Source organism: Cololabis saira, chromosome 6, assembly GCF_033807715.1.
Source record: "Cololabis saira isolate AMF1-May2022 chromosome 6, fColSai1.1, whole genome shotgun sequence".
Taxonomy (NCBI): Eukaryota; Metazoa; Chordata; class Actinopteri; order Beloniformes; family Belonidae; genus Cololabis; species Cololabis saira.
In genome coordinates, this window is record NC_084592.1 from 17,782,087 (window position 1) to 17,805,867 (window position 23,781).

The 23,781-nt window shown below is 40.4% G+C and overlaps 1 protein-coding gene across 1 annotated transcript in view; it reads left to right on the forward strand.

Annotated features, from left to right (window-relative positions):
* hs6st3b (heparan sulfate 6-O-sulfotransferase 3b) overlaps nt 1–15,561 on the forward strand; it is a 98,153-nt gene extending 82,592 nt beyond the window's left edge. Inside the window, exon 2 of the mRNA XM_061724451.1 lies at nt 13,848–15,561. Coding sequence (XP_061580435.1) covers nt 13,848–14,616 — 769 coding nt within the window. The 3' untranslated portion in view covers nt 14,617–15,561. The remainder of the gene's footprint in view (nt 1–13,847) is intronic.
* Nucleotides 15,562–23,781: the final 8,220 nt, after the last annotated feature.

Here is a 23,781-nt window from a genome sequence, read left to right on the forward strand (position 1 = left end):
TGTTGGAATGATGGCTGGGTGCAGTGTTCTCCCGGTACACATGCTTATGTTGGATACCCCGCGGTACCCAATCACGGTGTGTCAAAACATACTGGTCAGCCAACGCGGCTGCCTCTGCTACAGTTTTCACCTGCTGTTCAGTGAGATACGTTGCTATACGACCTGGAATGGCGTTTTTGAACTGTTCTAGCAACATTAAGTGGCACAAGCCTTCAAAAGTATTTCCACCTGAAGCGATACACCAGCGATTAAAGTTGTTAACCAGTTCTCGTGAAAACTCAAGATATGACTGTTTATCATCTTTTCTCATATTCCTAAAACGCTGACGGTAACCCTCAGGCACCATTTCATACACTTTAAGAACAGCAGATTTAACCTTAGCATAGCTTACACTGTCAGTTACAGACAAAGCTGAATACGCTTCTTGTGCCTTCCCAGTCAGAACACACTGCAGCATTACAGTCCGATCCGCATCAGGCCAGCCTCTAGACTCTGCTAGTCGTTCAAACAATGAGAAAAAGGTTTCAGGGTCCTTCTCATTAAATTTGGGCATTAATCTCAAACTGCCCACCAAATCAAAACTCTTCTTACCTGAAGCCACATCTCCTTCACCTTCCAAAAGTCTCTGGTCAATCTTACCTTCTTTTACCAGCTCTAACTTCTCCCTCTGCAAGTTGATCTTTGCCAGTTCAATTTGTTGCTTGTTTCTATCCATTTCTAACTGAATTAACATCAATTCTTTTTGCTGTTCAAATGAAAGATTTGGTTTTTGGATTGGCAACGGCAGCTGCTCTTCATCTTCTTTACCAGATAATACCTCAATGTCTTCCAAATTCGCAATCAGTATTGTTTTTATAGTCTCAGTTCTCCGTCTCTTATCCCCAACATCTATTTTGTAATGTTCTGCAATCTCGAAAAGTTGGTCCTTTGAACAACAATCTAAAAAATGCACTGATGGATTCTCAAAAAAATCCTTGACTTGAGCCATTTTTTACTCGTTTGGATGCAAATGGGAATAAAGCCCAAAGTGACACAAAAGTAAAGTGATCTATTAATTTGGGAGTGTCCCCCCTAACTGCCTACAACAAACTTATCTGACTCAACCTTCTCTTCTTGTGGCCCTCCCGAGTCTCCCTGCCAGCCAGGTATCCCGGTGGTATCCACGTGCCCAGCTTTTGTGGAACACACTATGAAAAACAAAAAATGCAATGAAACCACTTGGGGAAACACTGCAAAACTTAAGCCTGCTGGGGACAAAGGCTTAACAACTCCAATAAATCACTTAAACAAATATGTCAAAAAGAACCTACCCTCCACATGCATCCAACTCCATGTTCAAACAAAAATAGGTACGGAAAACAAAACGAAGCCAAACAAATCAAAAACACACACGTCTTGAAAAGTTTTGGAGCTTGAACCACATTAACCCAAAAAAGGGAATCCAGAGCCAGGCCCACCAAACCCACGCATCTGATTGGCCTAACTAGAGGTCACAGGGGAAACACCCCAATTACTTTCAAATTGGCTATTCACAAGCCACGTGTGCCAAACAATTAACTTTAACTTCAACTCAACTTAGCTTTAACAATACTCACATCTTGGACGAGCCCCCATTTGTCATGACCGGCTCTAAGTCATGGCAAAATAGGGGACAAGAGACGGAAGTGAAACAAATAATATTTATTAAGCTTACCAAAAAACAAACAACTGAGGTACCATAACCAACAGAAAAAGCCATAAGGATCCTATGGAGTGTGGAGTCAGTAAGTCAGTAGTGTGTGTGAGTGATGGCTGAGTGAAACATAGTGTAGTGCAGGGTGTGTGGATGGAAAGAATACAGAAGAACTAGAACACAAACAAAGACATGGAGAGCTGAGGGAAGGTGTTCTCTCCTAGAGATCTTTTGAGACTGAGGTGCAGGCTGCTTATATACTCAGGGGTGGAGACACCGGGCCCAGGTGTCTCCAATGAGCACAAGCAGGCAATCAACCCTCAATGAGCAGGTTCTCCAGTTTCAGGACTACCTGGAATGTTAGCTTGCATGACATGCTCCATATTAGGAGTAATCTATATAGGGGCATCACACCGTGTAAACGAGGATATTTTTGAAAACGTAGAGGGGAAAATATCCGTTTTTGTAAATACCCGGCTACGTGTAAACGTGGCCTCAGCCTTAACAGGACCATAACAGATTACAAAGAAAAACTCCAAAAGGTCTCCACCTCAAAAACTAAAAAGTAAGTATGATAAAAAATACAACATTTTATGTATCTAGGTTCTGATCAATCCGCATTTATTTGGCTTACTGTACATGTAGATATTGAATGTGGAGACCGTAACTTGACCCTCCATAGAATCTAAGCCTACAGGTTGAACCTGAGGAGGAGGTGGGACGTTTTCAAGGGCGGCGGTAAGGTTGGTCAGTGAGACACTCGTCTATCCTATGTTCTCAGAACACATCGGAGAGATAAGTATATCTGATCCTTTTAAAGGTCTATGAGGGAGATGGCGTTATTAGAATGAACCATCCAGAGGGGTGAAAAAAGGAGATGAGATGACTTCCTTAAGTAGCTAAAGGGCAAATCTGAACAAATAAATACAAGTTTGTTATCTAATGGCACTTTTCCACTAGTACCTACTCGGCTCTACGCGACTCGAATCAACGTGGCCTGGTTTCTTTTCCATAACAATTCAGCACCTGGAGCAGAATTAGGAGGGTTGGAGCGAAGCTGCTGTGACGTATTTGATTGTGTGATCTTAACGGAGAAGACAACAACACTAAAGATGTAGCACCTGGAGGAGATGGTATATGTGCTGCTGGGTCTGTGGCTTGTCTCGTATATCGATTTAAAAAATGAGAGTGAGAGAAGCTTTTTTTTTTTTTTTAGTTTGTCTCGGCGCTGCTGAAAAGTCCGTTGGAGCCGCGAGCAGCTATGAAGTGACAGAGCTCCTGGTAGATCTGGACGTTCCTTATCGCCCGTCTAGATCCCTTTTTAATTATCTCCTCAGCCACCAGGTTTATGAACATCTGCACCTCAGAGTTGGATCACCAAACAGAATTTTGCGCTGCCATTGCGCGTTGAATAAAATGAACAAGAAACCGCCGTCAAAGTCGCTCTTTCGCTGATTTCCGCCTCCTGACTCAGACGTCTGACTCCCAACCCCCCGATCAATCGGTGGCCTGTAGTGTGATGACGTCAGATTCAGCCCGACTCAGCCGCGTAGAACCTCGGCACAGTAGTTACAGAAAAGTATCTACTCGGCACGTTAGACCCCTAGTGGGAAAGCGCCAAACCGAGTGGAGCCGAGCCGGGCTGAGTGGGTACTAGTGGAAAAGTGCCATAAGACTGTAGACAGTCTGTGGCAGAGAGCAGATGCTGCTCCATGTTTTCCACATACATTCTGTACCCCGTTTTGGATAACGTTATATAAAGTAATTTGGTGTACTTGGACACCATGCTTTCAAACACACTCCATGGTACTTGGCCACTGACACAGCTGATATTCTCAGCAGCACCTTTTAAGAAAACCATATCATCTTAAAATTGTTTTCTAGAGACAGAAAACTATCAACATGTCACCTTCAACTCTCATCAACTTCCATCTGTGGAGATTTACCTGAATCAGGATTCCCTGCAAAGGCTATATGTAATAAAAAAAGAAAAAAAAGAGGATGAGGAAAGTGATGGCTGTTTAAATATGCAGTGATTGCAGTAGAGAGAGACAACACGCAGCATAACAAGAGACAAACACAACACACACGCTCAGGGAAATTGAAATCAGCAGTGTGATTAATGTGACAACCTTTAAGAAAAGGTTATGGATCCAGAGGGAGCTCTAATGTCTGTAAGACACAGAGGAGAAGCCAAGTGGAGAAAAGGGCAGGAGTGGAGTGACATGTTAAATTACAGGAATACTCCACTCATGTGGGGAACTGCACTGTGTCTTCAGGAGACCGGTCCTGGAAACACTCATCTCAGTGGATGCTACAGTTTCAGTCTCGAAAGAGTGTGTTGGATATTGCATTTCTAGTCAGTAATTTTAAATGGCATTGCAATATTGCAAAATGCTTTCTAAACATGTTGAGCAGTTATGATTAACTCTTTTTTTTAACTGTACAGTAACAACTATACATTTACAGTTGTTGGACATGACTTGGTCATATATTAATAAGAATAACATTAAAAAGCCACAAAAGAACAGTTAACTGGTTTATCTTTAAAGTGTTTCTACATTGTTGGTCTGTTCTGTCTTGACTGTATCTGCCAGATTCTTGTTGGAACGTCTCTATTTACAGACCATTTTAAAACTGCTGCTGTAAAAGTGATTATGTTTCAAATCGAGGCCAGCCACGTGACCTTTGATTGGTTTTCTCTGTGATTGGTTTTCTCTGTCGGAGATGCAGGATGTGCAGAGGCTTGGTCAGTTGGATACTGGACATTTTCCCCTGGGTGCTGGTCACATTCTACGTACTATATTTTTGCAAAAGTATGCACTAGTCATGTACTATGTAATTTAAAAAAATAAAGTAAATTGTCTTATATTTGCCCATCAGTCCTTTTTTGTCCTATCCTCTTTAACTCTCACAGACTGCTTAAGAAGATCTGGATAAACTCCCAGTGAGGTCACTGATAGTTTTTAGAAGATTTTATTTGATTTTCTTAAATTTCATTGTAGGTTGCCACCTTGTCAAGTCATCCCAACCCAGGGTTAATTCATAATTAGGCAAATGTGTGAACATGTTTTTTTGTTTTGGCTTAGTTTATAGTAATCTATGGTGGTATCTAGTGTTACCTTACATAATTCTGATCAAATTTGTCCATCCATTCTCATTTCTAATGACACTACTGAAGCAACTATTATACTGTACATGGTCTGCTCTCAGTACTGGTTCAGACCCTAATGATTTCAATATTGATATCAAAAATCTTAGAAAAGGCCTCTCAGCTCCACTCCCATCTCGTTCATAACAACCTGTATGAACAATTACAGCCTGGTTTCCGTCCCCCATCGTAGCACTGAAACAGCCCTCATCAAAATCATCAACGACCTCCACATGGTTGCTGACTCTGACCTCCATCCTCATCCTTCTTGATCTGAGTGTGGCCTTCGACACCATCTCTCACCCCATTCTCCTCAATAGACTCTCTTCTTTAAGTATCACTCACACCCCCCTCCACTGGTTACACTCCTACCTCACTGGCCGCACTCAGCTCATCCAGCTGAAATCCTTCACCTCACAGCCCTCCCCGTCACTACAGGTGTGCCCCATGGCTCTGTCCTGGGGCTCCTCCTCTTCATAATATACCTCCTACTACTTGGCAAAATATTTCGTAATAACGTTCCACTGTTTCGCTGATGACACCCACTTTTACTTTTCCAGTTGGCCTAACAGTTGGCCTAAGATACTAACTCCCACCATCCTCCCTCACCGAAATCAAATCCTGGTTCATCTCAAACTAAACGGTAATAGAACTGAATTCTACCTTGTGTGTACTTTCTCTAAAACTGGCAGTTTTTCCCTTTACCCTTGACAGCTCCACAGCTTCTCCCTCCCCTCAGGTTAAGAGTCTGGGTGTCATCCTCGACAGCTCACTTTCTTCCAAAGCTCACATCAATAACATAAACCAGTCTACATATTTCCATTTACTCAACATTAATCGCAGCCGTCCCTTCTCCCCCCTCAAACCTCTGTCATCCTGGTCCACAGCCACGTTACCTCCCGCCTTGATTGTTGTAATTCACTTCTCTTTGGTCTCATCAACAAATCTCTCTATAAACTCCAACTGGTCCAGAACTCAGCAGCCCACCCCATCACCAGAACTGCCTCTTTTCACCACATCACCTCCAGCCAATGGAGCTGCTGCAGAACGGATTCCTGGTTAAATTCAGAATCACCTCCAAAATCCTCCTCTATACCTTCAAAGCCATCTACATCCTCTCCCCCTCTATTTGTCTGATCTAATCTCTATTTACACCCCTCTCTCGCTCTCTCAGGTCCTCCTCCTCCCTCCACCTCTCTGTGCCTTCTGTCCATCTCAGCACCATGGGGAGCAGAGCTTTCAGTCGCTCTGCTCCCCAACTCTGGAACTCATTCCCACCTGACATCCATAATAATGACTCTTTACCCCAGTTCACATCCAGACTCAAAACACATCTGTTTCAAACTGCATACAACTTATAATCTTTCCTTTATTTCATTTTTCATACTGTTGTTTTTATTTTATTATGTCGTCATTTAGCTGTAACGTGTCCTTGAGTAACTTGAAAAGCACTGTTAAACTAAATGAATTGTTATTATTATTATAGTACTGTACCATTCATGAGTACTGGTGGAGCTGAAACAAGGACTGGCGGAGATCCAGTCGTGCACCAGCAGGACCCTTGATGAGCCAACACTTGGCTAATTGACTGCAGCATGGGGGTCCCTGGAGCTGTACCAGCGGTGGCTTTGGGCGGAGGTCTGGGCAAAGTTAGTGGAAGAAGCCGGCTGTTCCAGGTGCTCCCAGGACGGCTGCTCACTGGTTCACCCAAGTAGCAACCTTCATCCATCGTAGCCGCTTAACTAAGCTTCCTCGGGCTCGGGCCCTTCCAGGCCAGCTCACAGCTGGTAGTGACAGTTTGTTTGTACTATTAACAATACAAGAAAACATAACTTCTTTAAAGCAGCACAATGTAACTTTCAGCTTTTGTTGAGTTTGGCGGCTCCTTTGGACAAAAGCGGTAGTGCTTTACCAGTAGTGTGGAAGAGTTCCTACCATCCACCTCAAAGTTACATAGTGCCAGTGAAGGCGATACAGACCCCTCAGACCATGACAGAGGTGTCATTAAACCTGTTGTAAGTTGATGTACCATCACAATGACTCTGGAAATACTATATTAAGGTGGAAAAGTTACATTGTGCTGCTTTAATGAGTGTTGTTTTTTTTAAACAGTTATCCACCTGCCTCCTGACCTTATTCCTCCAAGAACACCATCATGTAACTATAACAATCCATCATTTTGTATATGAGTGATACAAAAAAGTTCAGGTTTAGAGGGAGGTATTGGTCATCCTTGAGCTATTTTAACAAATGTTGACGTTTCCATTTCACCTGACATTTTGTTCTTTCTCGGAGCACTCATCATTTTATGTGGCTTCAGCCTTGTTTTGAACATAAAATATATTTGTCCGGGCCATTGTGTTTTTAAACAAAAGAGAAGCTGCAGTAGTCTCATAGGATTTACGTAATAAAACCAATCCCTACTGATCTATTAAGTGTTTTTTGGTTGCCTTAAGAACCAGCAGGTACACAGCCATGCCTCAAAAGTAGATCAATCTGATCTGCTGAAAAAGTCGGAAATGTGAAATGAGTGAAAATCCCTTAGGTGCTCTGCTAAACTAAATATTTCTTTCTTTTTTCTTTTCATTTAAAATCCCGCTCTTTATTTATGTTTTAATGTCTTTGTAAAGTACTTGGAATCACCTTGTTGTTGAATTGTGCAGTGGAAATAAACTTGGCGTGCCTTGCCTAAAGGCAGCTCATTACAGATGGAGGGGAGGATTAACGAGACAAAACAATACCAACAGAAATCCTTCATGACGCAACCCAGCAGTTCTGACTATATCTGAGTTACAGTATCGGGCTGTAGGGCCTCTATATCAATAGTATTATATACAGTGCTTTGGGGTTCTTACAGTCTAACAGCCTAAGACGGATCTGTTTACTCACTTTTGAAACATTTTATTATTTTCATTCTCTCTGTGCTCACAGTTGTGTCTGCTGCTCTGTTGACTGACGTCCAGGATGCTACCAGGGGAAGGGATCGACTATGATTTCACGATTTGCAGTTTTAAAATGAAGAATGAAGAAAAAAACGAGACATGACCCCATTTAGGCCAGATACAGAATACCCCGTGGAGCAGGATCACCTAGCAGCAAGCAGGCGTTGAGTTTACATCTTCCTCCCTTACCATGTGTGGCTGTTCTCAGGGTGCTTTGACTTCCTCCCGCTGTCCATCGCCATGCATATTCAGTTGAGATTTGATTGGAGATTGTGAATTGGTTGCAGGAGTGAGTGTGAGGGTACATGGTTTTGTTTGTCTCATTTGCTCCGTGTGGCCTTGTGATGGACTGGCGACCGGTTCAGGGTTTACCCAGCCTCTCACCCAGTGACAGCTGAGACAAGCAGCCCCCTCGTGACCCTGGGCAGGATGAAGTGGTACAGAATATAAATGCCTTACCTAACCTTACCCCTCTCTTTGTGAGATGTGGCTTACTCAATAAAGGAAGGGAGACTTCTTTCTGTGGTGATGAATGCCGTTAACCACTACATCTTAACATAACTTTCATTAGTAGAGTTTCCTATATAAATCTAATGTAATCATGGGTGCAGGGGGGGACATGTTCCCCCCAATTTCTGAAAAACATGAATTGTCCCCCCTAATAAAAATACCCTAAATTATTCAAAATTGAACAAATGTATTTTCAGACTTAAAGGTTGAATATGTAGAATATTTATTAAAAATATATTTCTAAAAAAATAATACATCCACAGTGCGTTTTGAGGTGTACAGAATGAAAGTATTGCTACTCCATAATTATTATTTTTTTAGTCTGAATTAATATTTTTTAAATTTTTGACGGGCTACCACCATAACTGTGTTAAAACATGATCAGTTAGTTTAAACAACTTGTTTAGGGCTCCATATTTCATCCATATATCAATTGATCGTGCATAAAGTAGTCCCATAGGATAAAAGGAAGATGGTGAGAAGAATTTGAGATGAGTAGACACTACATGCCCAAAACCCTTAAAATTATGATTTACGAATATAACAGTTAAGTAATCAGTGACACACACTGTTGGCTGTTTAGGACAAATAAACAAGAAAGGTAAGCACAATAAATGATTCCCTGTGCAGTATTCTTTGGTGAGCCTTTACCAATTTATGGCATGGTATGAGTTGCATATTGGCAAAAAATTAAAAATTAAAATCACGTTGGTGTCCCCCCCAATCCTGACATCGGATCTGCACCCCTGAATGTAATTATCGGACCGAAAACATAATAATCAAGAATACTCAAGTTATGTGCTGTGACAGATGTACATAAACCTTTGCTTATTGCAAAGAATGAGTAAAATATTAACAAGATGCTGCCGTCCATCACAATACACTTCCGGTTGTGACTGAAAGAATGATTGTTGTTTTGATGGGAACGATGTGACCGTGACAACTCTGGCCTGATGTTCCAGCTGCAGCCTCGACTGATTCTCCTGACTGTGGCGGTTTCATGAGGGAAACAAATTTGCATCGAAAGTAAAAAGGTATTTAAACGTGTGTTTTTGCAATACCCCTGAACCACATTGGAGTAAATGTAGGCAGATCAACGCTGTCACATTGTGAGGATTAATCAGATTAGTTAACCAACACTAAACAGGCGGAAATTACAAACACGTAAGAAATAACTGCTTCAGAGTCCATTTATACACACACTCACACACACACGACTGAATCAAAACCTGATCTGCCTTTAGTTACTGATTTCTTGCATTTGCTCTAATCAATTTTTTCGCCCAGCTCACAGAGATATTCTGTTTCGCTTTAATACTCCACTCTGAAAGCACCTACAATAAGTGTAATTTCACTTCATCCACTGAGCTCAACCTAAACGGCACATAGTGACGCTTTTAGCAGCCTGTAATTAAGGAGAAACAGTGGGCTGAAATTGTGTCATTTGAGCTAATTGCAGGTAATCAGGAGCCAGATGTCTCTGACATTAGCAGCGGCTAAGAATAAAACGTGGTGCATTGTCTGTTCCTTCATGCTGCATGGGTCAGGAAGGTGTTTCGGTGACAATACAGGGTAAACCATCAGGAGCCCGCCATTTTTCAACAATGCCAACAGCGTAGATTAAAAAAACAAACAAAAAAACTGTCCCTGTCAGTTTTTTGATGTGTCAGTTGTGTCAGTCACTCAGGCTCTGAGAGTCGCTGCTCAACAGCCATTGAACAGTCATAACATGTGGAACATGAATGTGATTGGGTTTTGGTGAAGCCCTTATTTCTCTGTACTTTTAGGTTCATATTGTGTGGCCTGCGTGAAAGTTTGCCTGAATTGCTTTAGCATTTGACTGGCAAGTTCCCTCTGTCTTAGCTGCAAATATTAGTTTAGTTAAGTGAGTTAACATTAGTCTCCAATTTTGCACCACAAAACCAAAGATTGCTGTCCTGCCTTTTAATGGATTCACAGAGACATCTCAGTAGACAACTGGCAGTGGTATCTGTCAAATATTATTGTATTCTATTATTGTCAGATCTGCATGCACATATTTCTGTGCTATTTCAGTGGAGCATGCACAACTGGACAGAAAGTAGTGCTCATTGTGGTCCATTTGACAGACTCGAGTTTCTAACCAGAGAAGACAACGCAATTAACTGGATCACAGCCTTTTGCCAGGAGCAAGAGACGGTTCTGGATCCAGGCCAGTGAAAGGGTTGGACTGGGGTCTCACGAGTCCCAAAGGCACTGAAAGTCTCTGCAGTTCCCACTTCAAAATCAAAACTCTGATCCTGCTTGAAATGACCTCATGCCTTGTAACCAAATTGAGGATAAAATGATATGTATCTAAGGATTCTTATGCACACAAATTTTCCTTCAGGCTTTTCAATGATGTGTATTGTATAAGTTAAAAAAGTCAAAACTAAGACAAAATAAATGCAAAGAAGAATACGCTACTTCGTCTTTAGCAGATAGAAGTATGTAGAAGCAGATTTCAAACTGATAAATAGATAAATAAATACTGGTTATTTTCTCTTGGTTCTGTCCCGTTTTAATCAGCAAAGTTGCTGCCGTGTTAAAAGACAGTTAGGAAACGATCTATTTAGGTACATACATGTACATCATTTACAGTTCAAAATCCTTCTATACATGTAGTAAATATATCAAATATATATGCATATCTTAGAGCGGATGCGACTTATATGCAGGTGCGGCTTATAGTCCAGAAAATATGGTATATATATATATATATATATATATATATATATATATATATATATATATATATATATATATATATATATATATATATATATATATATATATATATATACATATATATATATGTATACTCAGACTCATGATTGAAATGCAGACATGTATGAACTGACATTCTGCGAGACCCTGATCTTAGGTACGAGGATGAGTTTGAGACATGTGAACGAGTTAACAGCGAATATTTATCTCCAGCTTTAAGCTCAGTCTGACGTCTTGTCAATATGAATAATATAGTTATACGCATTAACTGTTCTGTGTATACATCAATCAACCATAACCTGATAAGCGGTTGTCTGCTATTGAGTCTTTCTCATGATGCCAAAGCAGCTCTGTCCTGTCAGGGTGTGGACTAAGACTATCGTAGGGTGTCCTATATTGTCTTTTATCACGATGTCAGCAATAGCTCCTTTGGGCGCTGTGGCTTGTGGTCATTGGTGGATTGGCCTCGGTTCCCAAAAAAACCCATCAGATTATTATTCGGCCATGTTTACAGGCCAATTGAGCACCTAGTATTCTATAACCCCCTTTGTAATCAGTTTTTCTGATGAGACATTTACACGAATGTGTTGCAGATCATTGCACTGTAACAACATGAGCATTGTCACTTTTCAATCAGACATTTGATGCCAGTATTTATCAAACCCCCTTCCACATCCATTCAATATTTCCATTTAAATTACACCGAGCTTCAGTGCGTTCCTCCGTCCTCCCTCTTGACTTCAATCTTCAGCATCTCTTCAGATTTCCATTTTTGTCCGTACTTTTTCAGTTCCTCTCCCATCTTTGTTTAATGGCCCCTTTTTAGTTGTGCTCCAGTGAAGTAATGCTGATGGTGCTGCTGCTTTAGAGATGGGTATTTTAGGGCAGAATGAGCTGCAATATGCCTCCAATCCATTATTGATCTACGATTAACTAGAGTTCAGCAGGGCCAGACTCCGACACATTAAGACGGGATTGTGAGAGCATCAGAAAGGGATGTGGCGTTGTAACTGCGATGTCAAACAAGAAAAGCATCGCTTTTGTGCTAAAACCTACCGGAAAAGCAACTTCCTTGTGAAAATGTTTTGCAGTTTGTTTTATTTGTTTTTTTGTGAGTGTGAGTGTAAAACGACTGTAGGGGTTGCATTTGTGATAACAGAGGCCAGAAGTAAGAGAACCCTGTGAGGGCATGCCGCCCCTCCCTCCCCCTTTGACAGCCATCTGTATCACTCAGGGAAAGCCTCCTCAAGACAGCTCTGCAGACTCGCTGATCCTGATGTATTTTGACACTGATGGTGCACACAGCTGACCTTTGGGCTGTCTAATGCTCTCAGACAACACTTGTGTTTATGTCCCTGGATTAATGAGGATGTATCTGCAGCCAGTCATCTCCAGGAGCAAGTGCCAGGATGCAGCTGCTCTAAACAGGTCTGTAATCACAGCTTACCGACGGATGCGTGCTGGAAGAACAGTAGCGTCTCTGTGCCGCTGTTCAAAAAACTCTTCGTCACTTTAATTCAAGACGTGTGTTTTATTTTTCAATCTGACACCGCTGTCAAGTAACAGTGAATATTTTCTTGTTTTAGGGTTTGTATGTGATATTATGGAAAATCTGTCAATGCATGTTACGGTTTGTGCCTAAAAATAAAAAAATAAATGAATAAAAAGTAAATGGGGTAGATCATTGGTAAACATGAAAGGAATAAAGCCTCAAGTCACATAAATAAATAACAACTCACATCTTGCTTGGAACCATAGTAATGTGCAAAAATTGCAAGTAAAGATTCGGTGTCTTGCGGGTGAAATTGGAGAATAGTTTCCTAATGAATCAAAAGACAACTTTTAAAGACAAAAAAAGAGAAAAAAAACCCACAACAATTATACAAAAAAATAGAGGCTGTCAATAGATGGATTTAAGGAGCCAGAGAGCTTGCCTCCTCTCCAGCTTCAACCTGTTGGCTCTGATTGGATGCAGGGGATGTTCAGGGATGTCCGTCCCCCCAATATCTCTATGTAACCCTAATAAGTGGGGATTGATCAAATATGAGCCTGGATACCAAAAGGCAGGTGTTTTATCTTCAAGAGTGCATTAAGTTGATGGACTAAGATGTTGTTTTTCATTGTTAACTATTATGAACTTTGATTTTGTTTTTCTGTTTTGTGGAAACTTACTGTAAATGTTGAAAGCAAAGGTAAGTAAACTTCTTGTCTTGGTTTTGCCTCTGGTCTAAAAGTCTCTGTGGTTCCTACTGTTGGTGGAGGCTTTGAGATACTGTGGTTTTGTGGTTTACAGTAACATCAACACAAGGCCTTTAGCTCGCTTGTGGGGTAACCAGTTATCTATCATCAGAAAGACAGTAAAATGTGTTTTTTTCCTCCACTTTGCTTTCCTGAGAAAAATGTGCAACATTTGGTGAGAGTCCCTGTAAAAAAGTGCCACAGGGGTGAGTTGCAACAGCTGAAGCCTAATTATTTTATAACAAGGTTAGGATGGGGGTTGGGGTCAGTTTTTTTACTTACCTTCTCCAGGTCCGTATTAAAGCAATTTGTTGAAACCCAATTACTCTCTCTATTGGCAGGTGGAAAAGAAACAATTCTAGCTCGCTCTTCGAACTCCACTGCTCTGGAGCAAGAATTCACTTTCCAAGGACAATATATAGAAATCAGCTCCGATAATGTAATTAGTGAGACTTAAATTTTCCAATTAGCATTCAACCTTGACGTTTCATACAGAGACCAAACTCACCATCTGTCAGCACAACGCAGGGCAGCCGTCCGTGATGGTGATGCACTCACAGCTCTCTAACTGTGTTTGTTTTGGCTGTAGGAACTTCTACTACATCACCATGCTGCGTGATCCAGTCTCCCGCTACCTGAGCGAGTGGAAACACGTCCAGAGAGGAGCCACTTGGAAGACTGCCCTCCATATGTGTGACGGCCGCTCTCCCACCCAGGACGAGCTCCCCACGTGCTACAGCGGGGACGACTGGTCTGGCGTCACCCTCACGGAGTTCATGAACTGCCCGTCCAACCTGGCGAGCAACCGCCAGGTCCGCATGCTGGCCGACCTGAGCCTGGTGGGCTGCTACAACCTGTCCTCTATGAACGAGAGCCAACGCAACCACATCCTTCTGAGCAGCGCCATGAGCAACCTGAAGAACATGGCTTTCTACGGCCTCACGGAGTTCCAGCGCAAGACGCAGTACCTGTTCGAGCGGACGTTCAGCCTGCGCTTCATCTCTGCTTTCACGCAGATCAACAGCACGCGGGCGGCCAACGTGGACCTGAGCGAACCCGTGCGCAAGCGGATCGAGGAGCTCAACTTCTTGGACGTGCAGCTGTACGAGTACGCCAAGGACCTGTTCCTCCAGCGGTTCCAGTTCACCCGCCAGAGGGAGCACCAGGAGGTGCGGTTGAGGAGGCGCGAGGAGAAGCGCTGGCTGCGGGAGCAGAGGGACCAGGACAGGCCGTGGCCGCCCAAACACAAGGGGAGGGTATACAGAGGCGGTCGCGGCGGAGGAGCCTCTGAAAAGGAGGCTGACAGTGACTCGCCCGCCACCACTGAGGACTACACCAGCCAAGTGGCCCACTGGTGAGGACGCAGAGAGAGAGACCAGCTAGCGGAGATTCCTCACAGACGTTTTGTTTAGCTCTCTCTTGCACACCTTAAGTCTCTGTTTGTGTATCACCATTAATCTGTGTCCTGCATCTATCTGTTTTGTCAGCTTCAGTGATCCGAGTGGCCCTCTATTTCTTTATGAGAAATGCCAAGTCTGTGAGGCGTACAGCAGCTCTATCCCGGAGGGCTCTTTGGTGTCTTAAATCTTTAAATGCTGTTTATATATTCTTTTCATGTAATGATTGCCTTGGTTATTTTTGAATTACTGAACAAGACAGTCAGTTGATGTAAAAAAAAAAAACTAAAAAAAAAAACTGACTCAATGCTGCTGACTGCATTGATTTTTTTTTTTTTTATTCAGGCATTTACAACAAATTGATGTTGAAGTCATTATCCACGTGGAGCCAGTCATCTCACTGCAATGACATCAAATGTTTGCATCATATTCTGTCTCATAAATCAATGAGTAGGCTTCAATGTTTTCAACACACCCAGTAAATAAAGTGCGTTCCCATGTCAGTGCAGAAAGTACATTTTAAACCAAACCACGGTCCTTACCTAAGCCTAAACACGTAGTTTTAGTGCCTAAACCTAACTGGGGAAATGTGTTGCCTAAATGTAACCAAACATTGGCCGAAGGAGCAAGAGAAACCAAAAGATAACGAAAAGGAAAGAGAGTCTGCGGGTGGTGTCTTATGCTTGTGAGTTGGGTGACTTTCCCCTCACTTCTGGTCCCGCTGCTGCCGCAGGACCTCATCACTTATTCATAAGTCAACACTCAAGGACGTCATTTGCTGTCAAGGTCCAATATCGCAGTGACAGGTGCATCAGCGCACCAATATACCAGTATCAAAGGACACCTTTTGTATTTTTCTGAGATATGCGGGGATTTCGTAGAACACAGTGTTTGGCGCCTTGAGAATGAAAAGTTACAATTGACGGAAACGTGTTGCCCATCTGAAAGTTGCCGCAGAACAACTGATGGTTACATGCGACACTTTTAACTGAAGGTTGATCCCAAAAATATGTAGAGTAAAGAGTGATTTTGTGAATAACAGTTACTGTACCCCTCACTGATTTGACTTTTGACTTGCAAGTATTTGGAATAACAGAATACTGAGGTCACATGTTCATTATTTCCAGTTCAACAAATGAGATTTTTAGCATTTTGAAATGAAAAGCCATGATTGTGTTGGACTGGACTGATCTGCCCTGGTGGAGTAAAAGTGTTGGCCAATTGGAGCAGGGAGTTGGTCTCTCATGGAATTTAACCTGTTTCACGAGAGCCCGGCTGCTTTGATAGGTGCAAAACCACAACGCCCAATCTTCTAAGGGATTTCGAGCATCGTCTTGAATGGATAACCATCGCTTTTCATTCCTCTGAACCTTCTTGTCCTTCAGCTGACTTGATTGAGGTCCTTGAACAATTTTTCTCAGATATCTGCCCCATGTTGCATCATTAAGAATTATTTTTTTCCCCAACAAAAAAAAAAACGAGTTTAAACATCAACATTGTGATTTTTTTTTTAGAGGCAGGAAAAAAAGTGAAAGGTTTAGATACTGAATTAGCTCTTCCTTCTTTCTGTTTCTGGCTAAAATGCTCAAACAATTAACAAGGTGTTTCTTTTTCCTCTTTTAAAGTAAATGAAGCCTTCTCTAATGTTCATGTTGTTTGCATGCAGTACAGATCTTCTGAAGCAAATTATATATCTATATATCTACAGTATATGAAAAATAACTGTCTCATGCAGATCTTTTTTAAAAAGTGCTATATTTATTATTTTCTGAAGTGCAATACTGTACCTGCAGACTTGAACGCCTCAAAAACAACGGTAAGGTAGTCGCATGGCATTGCTAAACAGAATAACTACAGTCTATCCCTGTAATTTTAGTTGAACATCATATCTGTGGCGAGAGAGATGAAAAAAAAATCAAAGGAATTTATTTTTTGAAGAGGTTCGTAAATAGTCAGTAATTATACAGGTGATGAAATGTGTCGGTATCCCTGGTATGTGGCTCGACTGTGAATGAGATGATCAGCATTCAGTCCTCATGCCCCTCCCCGTCACACTGGCTGCTTTTACATATTTGCAGAGGTGACGGTGACGCCTGCCGCCACCGTGGGCAACGAGGGGGCCTCAACAGCAGCACAGTGTCAGGATTCAAAGACGAGCCTCGAAGCAGATATAGTCACAAAATAAAACACTTCTGTCACTTCCCTCCGCCCAGATAGTTTCCAGTCCCTCAAAGCTAATTTTTATCTGCTTAAATTGGCTTTAGTGGCTGTTGGGCTTTTGTTATGTTCACCCACAACACATACATTATCAAAGTAAACGTTCAGCACCTGTCAACACCCAAGTCTTTTATTGCAGTTTCTGTTCCTGTTAAAGCGATTCGTCCGATTGCAATTACTCATGAAATACCTCATGTGGCACAGTTTTTGTTGTTTTATCATTTGAGTAATCCATCCAGCTGCTGTAGTTGAATGTGTTGAATGAATACGGGTTCAGTGTTTTCAGCTGCTGGCAGATGTTTATATACATCTCTATTTACGGAGGCACTCGTGTCTATATATGATCAGCTCAGCGTGCGGATAGAAAAGAAGATATGCTATATTGCACATTTATAAAGTGTTTCAAGTGTAGCTACTCACATTATGGGATTGTTCTATGCATAATTCATGCAGTAAGTAGCAGCAGAAGACTAGGTAAAGAACGTCTCATTTAGTGTCAAATGATGGATAATGGGTCATTTAGAATGCTTGCCATTTCCACATAAGGAGCATTATAGCAAAATGTAAAAGGTTCCCCCATAAAATATACATATATTCATCTTTTAATTAATGTAAAATGGAAATTTTTCAAGTAACTCGAGTACTTTTAAATTATACATTAGAGCAGTCGGAAATCTCGTCGCTCTTCAATTCAGTAAGTACTAAAAAGAAAAAAAAATAATTTTCAATCAAACAAAACTCTTAACTTCAGCAGAGAATTGCCAACTTTCATGGCATTCATTGTAATGATATCATTTTATGAGAGACATTTTGACATGTGTCGCATAAGCAAAAGCGTGGCTCGGCAATACTAATAATGATGATTATTTCTGTTAAGATGATTGGATTTCAGAACCATGGCTAGATTTTATGACACTTTTCTCAAAACAAGATAAAATAATGGGTGAGATTGCTGTGGCACTATTACCTTACAGGTCCGTTGTGTAGGATTTGGCTGTGTATGTTCTTGTGGTTGCAGGTGTTGTGCACAACCAGCTGACTGCTTCCACGTGCATGTCCAGACAGTAGGTGAACTGAAAGTGAGTGCAAAGGGAAGTCTCCAGAGATGATGTTTGGTATGTTTCTGAGCTACCTGCACAAAAACATCTCTGGATGATATTGCAGAAGCTATATTGGATCTGCTGGAGCCAGATGAGACAAGTTTATCCTCTAGGCTTTTCTGTCAGGTTTCTTTTCCTTTTTTTTTACTGGGAAGAAGCTTTCTAACTCATTGTTAATAAAGTCTATTTTAAGGTAAATTCCTGAACCCAACCAAATTTTCCCGACTAAAATGCTATCAATTGAACTAGGATAGACAAGTAAACGTAAACCAAAATCTGACTAACGTGGCAGACAAAAAAAATGCAAAAAAGCCCTGTTGAGCTATTTCAACATATTTCTCCCAGTGGCCATAAAACAGCATTTCTGTTCTTCTGTGATTGGTTATGTTTGTTTTCTGTGGACTGATGACTGATAACTGATGACTCTTTTTGCCAACAGGTCCTTCTTAAACCCTGCACACTGGAATTTTGATTAATTTCCATTTTTCCTCAGTCAGTCCTCAGTGAAGTCTTTCCATTTACTGCTGATCCTGATAAATCACAGGAATATGTCTTTCTTTGCGGAGTGTACAGTATATATGTATGAGTGGGTATGAAGAACTCTAAAGGGAAACGTCTAATGAGTTTATGAACATATCTTTTATACATTTTTTTTTTAGCTTCAGACTACACTGTGCGTGCCATAATAAGACTAAAGGATGCAGCTGTAAATTACATCTTTCATCTCTGTGATTTGAATTTGTTTTGCTTCAGCAAATGAAATTTTAAAAGAGGTCCATCAATTAGATTGGTGTAGTGCAGACTATAGTGTAAATAAAAGGCTGAAAATAAAAAAAATAAATATACATTTTTGCTTTATTCCACTCCCTTTCCCCAGAAATGTGAGGCATGCCACTTTGTTTAAGGGGGAGCTCAATGGACTTGTACTGCCACACCATGAAAGCACGTTTCTCAGAGCGTCTGATTTATCTGTTTAATTTAAATGATTTCAGCTGTTGCTGAGGAATGGCTTTGCCTGACCGTCATCAGTTATAACTCGAGTTTTTCCTTCGTGTAAGAAGTTATGTGTACATATTAAGTCTTGTGATGAAAAGAACAATCTAAAAGCATTTTTTTCTCCCTTTTTTGGTGTGTTATATTTAATCTGCCATTTTTCTTGCCAAATCTTGAAAAAGTGAGAGACCTCTGTTTAACACATCAGAAATAAATGACATTGAATGACCATGACATTATGAAGTATTGTCTTTATATTCTCTGTCTTTGCATTTATGAGGGCGCGACATGGAGAAAACTCCCCTACAGAGAAGACATCAGTCTTTTTTTTTTAACTTAACATAAAAAGAAAGATATACAAATGATATGAAGCTCAACTGTTGTAAAATGTTGTTTGCAATGAAGCTCGGGGACATCAAGCCTGTAATGCTGGATGTAATGTATTTGATATGTGACTTTTTCTGAGACCTCCAAACCATAATCCAAGTTTTTTTTACAATAAATAAATAAAATGATGTATACATAGTGATATAAAAACTACCAAATGAAAAATAAGAACGTGTTAAAGACAACATTTGGGAGTGTTTAATTTCAGAATATAAGAAACACTTCATGTAAAGTATTTTATGTCTATTATTTCATACGCCAGACTTAAAAAGGCCAGTTATACATAGATGAAAAAAAGTTGGGCTTATGAACAACAAAAACAACACTGAGGCTTTTTGCTGGTTTTCAAAATGTTAAAAAGGATAAACACAGTGTTTGTCTACTGCATAATTATAAACTGCATGTGCAGCTATGTATCGTCCCTCATAAAGAAGTAACAAGGTTACCTTGAGCGGCGCTTATGTAATGTAAAAGATACGCAGTCTTAATGTACTCACGAGGGTATTTCAACTAATCGAATTAACTATCAAATATTCACTCCTATTAAATCAGACACAAGCTCATCTCAACAAATGTTTTTGCATCATATATAAATATCTGCAAATACAAAAATTATATAACAAATGTATATTATATAAGCTGAAGAAACATAGTCATATGGAAGTGGGGTTCGTTTCTCAAGTATGCCACCCAGAAAAAGAACTGTATTAAACTCATTTTATTTTGTTTTTGAATTTGTGTTAAATGCAGCAGGTTCTCCAGGAAGCATGTAAAAGGAAAAGTGTCTCCTTGCTTATGAGTTCATTCATTACAGTCCTGGACATGTCGGGTCTGGCAGCTTTGTCTCCTCTAACACATCCAACCTTCTACTTCCCCTCAAGTTATTCAATATGGATTGTCGGCTCAGCATTTCAGCCGGTGACTGCAGCAAGTCATTTCCATCCAGATGGTACGATTGTGTTGGTGTCAGTGTTTAACCACGGGATATGTGTAATGACTTGAAGAAAAAGTATTATATCGCTGGAGGACAGAGCTTTACTTCCTGAGCTTTATGTTCTCAAGAAATGGCTTATACCACACGCAGCTGTGTAAAATGATGTTCTCAGAGTGAAACATCTTCACAAACTTTAGCACTTGAACGTTATATCTGTACAAATGAAAAACAAAGTGTGAAACAAATGGTAAGTTTAGTGAAGATAGATTTAACCAAGGAAAATGCTGTGAAATCATATCTAAGTTAATTGATTGTGTGTTATAGTTGTAGAAATTCACTAATTCTGCTGGTTTTCTCAATTAATTTAGGGCTGGACAGATTAAGTCGGTTTTCCATGATTTCACTGTGATTAAATCAAAGAACAGATCTCAACTTTAATATGCAAATCCTTTGGTTTGGCCACTTTGCTAACCTGCAGTGAGCACAAGATAAAATGCAGTTTGCTTCTCAAGGGAAAAAAAAGAAAAAGAAAAAGAAAAAAAAAGCCACACCATGCTCATAACGAACCTGTGCATTTCTGAGAGCTGTACAAGTATCTTTTATAGAGGACTGCCCTCTTCTGGTCGTATTATGAAATTGCAGTGAATCTGGTTTGATCATAACTGTTCACTTTTAATAAACATACACATCATAGCAGATCTTCTGTATGAAATGTTTAATCAGCATCACGTGAATTTATTAAGATTCTGATTAAAATTGATTTCATTCTTTAGGTATCATCTTTTGTGATAGTTTTGTGGCGTAAGCATTCTGATTGACTTAACAAAGGTGTACTGCATAAAGCACAATTTAGCTCAAGTAAAAAACAAGGGCTCTTATCTAAGGCACACAGTTGGGTAATGATGGAAGACTCATCAAAAACCTTATAAATAGTAAAAAGTAAACAACAATCAGTTTTAAGGTCAAATGGATGAAAGTGTAGGCCTCTGCATTCTCTTTATTTATTTATTTTTACATCTGATTCACTCTGACAGTGACATTTCCCTCAAAGAGAGCAATATGGTGACCTTTCCTTGTGGCACTCAGTGCCACGTCTCCAGTTTGAGATCTGTCAGTGTGACGGATCAGATAAAACTCCACTGTGGCCTCAAGAGGACTAAAAAACAGAAAAGCCAGAATAAAACAGTCACGACTGTCTCAATTCATGACAACTGACGGAATGCATCCAGTGTGCTACTCACTCAGGCAGACTTTACTGTATCTGAAACGCAACCTTGGCACTGCCGTGCAAAACAAAGATGGCCAATTTCGCGCATTATTTGAACACTTGCAACCTTCATAATTAATTGAACTTTTTGGGTGTTTTTTCTTCCCCCAGAGAATAAGAGAATAAGAATGTAACTAGGAGCAAATTTGAAAGGTTTTCTGAAAATGTTTTTACATTCCTCAGGTAAGTGAGATAGACTCTACAAAACACCATCTTCAGCACACATGCATGTGCAGTTTCAAACACACTGTCATAAACATTATAAAACAGACGACTGCCTATGTATATTTATGCAAAAACAAATGTGTACAGGAAAATGGTCAATTGTATAGTAATATTTTTAACCTTCCCAGTGTGCCTCTGTATGAAAAACTAGATAGGTGTGTTATAAAGCAGGAGTCACCAACCCTGGTCCTGAAGATCACTATCCAGCATGTTTTAGATGCTACCCTGCTTCAGCACACCGTGATACAAGGAGCTGTGTCAACAACTGAACTGTCCAGACCTTGATGACAAGCTGGTGATGACCGTTAATTTGAATCAGGTGTGATGATGCAAGGAGACATCTAAAACATGCTGGATAGCTGCTCTCGAGGACCAGGGTGGGTGTACTCTGTATATAAAGTGTAGCACGAACTAAAATATTCTCCATTTCTTACTTGTATGATATTATCTTGGGGTAGGATCTAGGAATGGGCGATATTTTACCGTTCACGATAAACCGTCAAAAAAATTCCCCACGGTAAGAATTTGTCATCTCGCGGTAAAAACGATAAATTCCTGTTGATGACGTTTTTGTGTAAAGATGATTTATGGTTCTGCGTTAAATCGACGCACAACATACGTGAAGGAAGGAAGGAAGGAAGGAAGGAAGGAAGGAAGGAAGGAAGGAAGGAAGGAAGGAAGGAAGGAAGGGAGGAAGGAAGGAAGGAAGGAAGGAAGGAAGGAAGGAAGGAAGGAAGGAAGGAAGGAAGGAAGGAAGGAAGGAAGGAAGGAAGGAAGGAAGGAAGGAAGGAAGGAAGGAAGGAAATGAGCCAGAAAGAAAGATATGAGCCTGAAAGAAAGATATGAGCCTGAAAGAAAGAAAGAAAGAAAGAAAGAAAGAAAGAAAGAAAGAAAGAAAGAAAGAAAGAAAGAAAGAAAGAAAGAAAGAAAGAAAGAAAGAAAGAAAGAAAGAAAGAAAGAAAGAAAGAAAGGCGGATCTGAGTCATTACAGTTTTGCAGTACAGGTGGACTCATTTAATTGGTTTTTAATCAATTCAATTGAATTGGTGTAGTTTAGTAGTATTTAGTATTCTTTTAGAGCAGTGATTTCGGGGCTCCAAAGTCTGAATGTGGTGATAGATTTATAGTTACAAAGGTGGAGTTGAATTGGTATTTTTTTTATCGTCATTTTTATTGTTATCGGGATAAATGCCAGAAATTATCGTGATACATTTTCTAGTCCATACCGCCCATCCCTAGTAGGATCCATCTTATTTGACCTTGAGCATACATACTCTGATATAAGCCACCGATAGTGCATCTGACTTTGCTTTCACAGATCAATTAACCCCTCACAAAGGGAACCAATTAAATGTGTATTACGTAAACAAATGGGATGAGATCAGTTCAGATCAAACTTACCGGTATATGTGTACATTGCTGAGAGAGAGCTTTCACTTAACAACACTTTTGGGAAATCTATATTGATGAAAATTGTTAATAACATGTTTATATTTGTGCTTGAAATAGAATAGAATAGAATAGAATAGAATAGAATAGAATAGAATAGAATAGAATAGAAGAGTTTATTAATCTCCCAGAGGAGAAATTCAGTCGTGCAGCAGCCAAAACACACACACACACTTTATACAAAAAATGTAAAATAGAAATAACCAATAAGTAGAAAGAAAGAAAGAAAGCATGTTTACATAAACTAACCCACAAAACTCACATGTTTTTATTGCTGTTTCCATGGTAACGAACAAACCCTTGCCCTTTTAGCCTACTGACATTCGTGTGGGTCGTACCATTGTGAGGCGGTCACGGAGGGGGGTTTAAAATATAAAGCTTAAGGAGTTAACCAGTTTTACATGGTAACTGGATGCTTAAAATTCAACATAATGAATATAAACATTTATTACAACGAGAAATTTGCGTTATTGGGAGTAATATTTGCAACATGAGGGATTTATCGTCCTTTTGGTTCATCCGCGCACCCCCGCGAAACTCCCGTCGTCTCACTA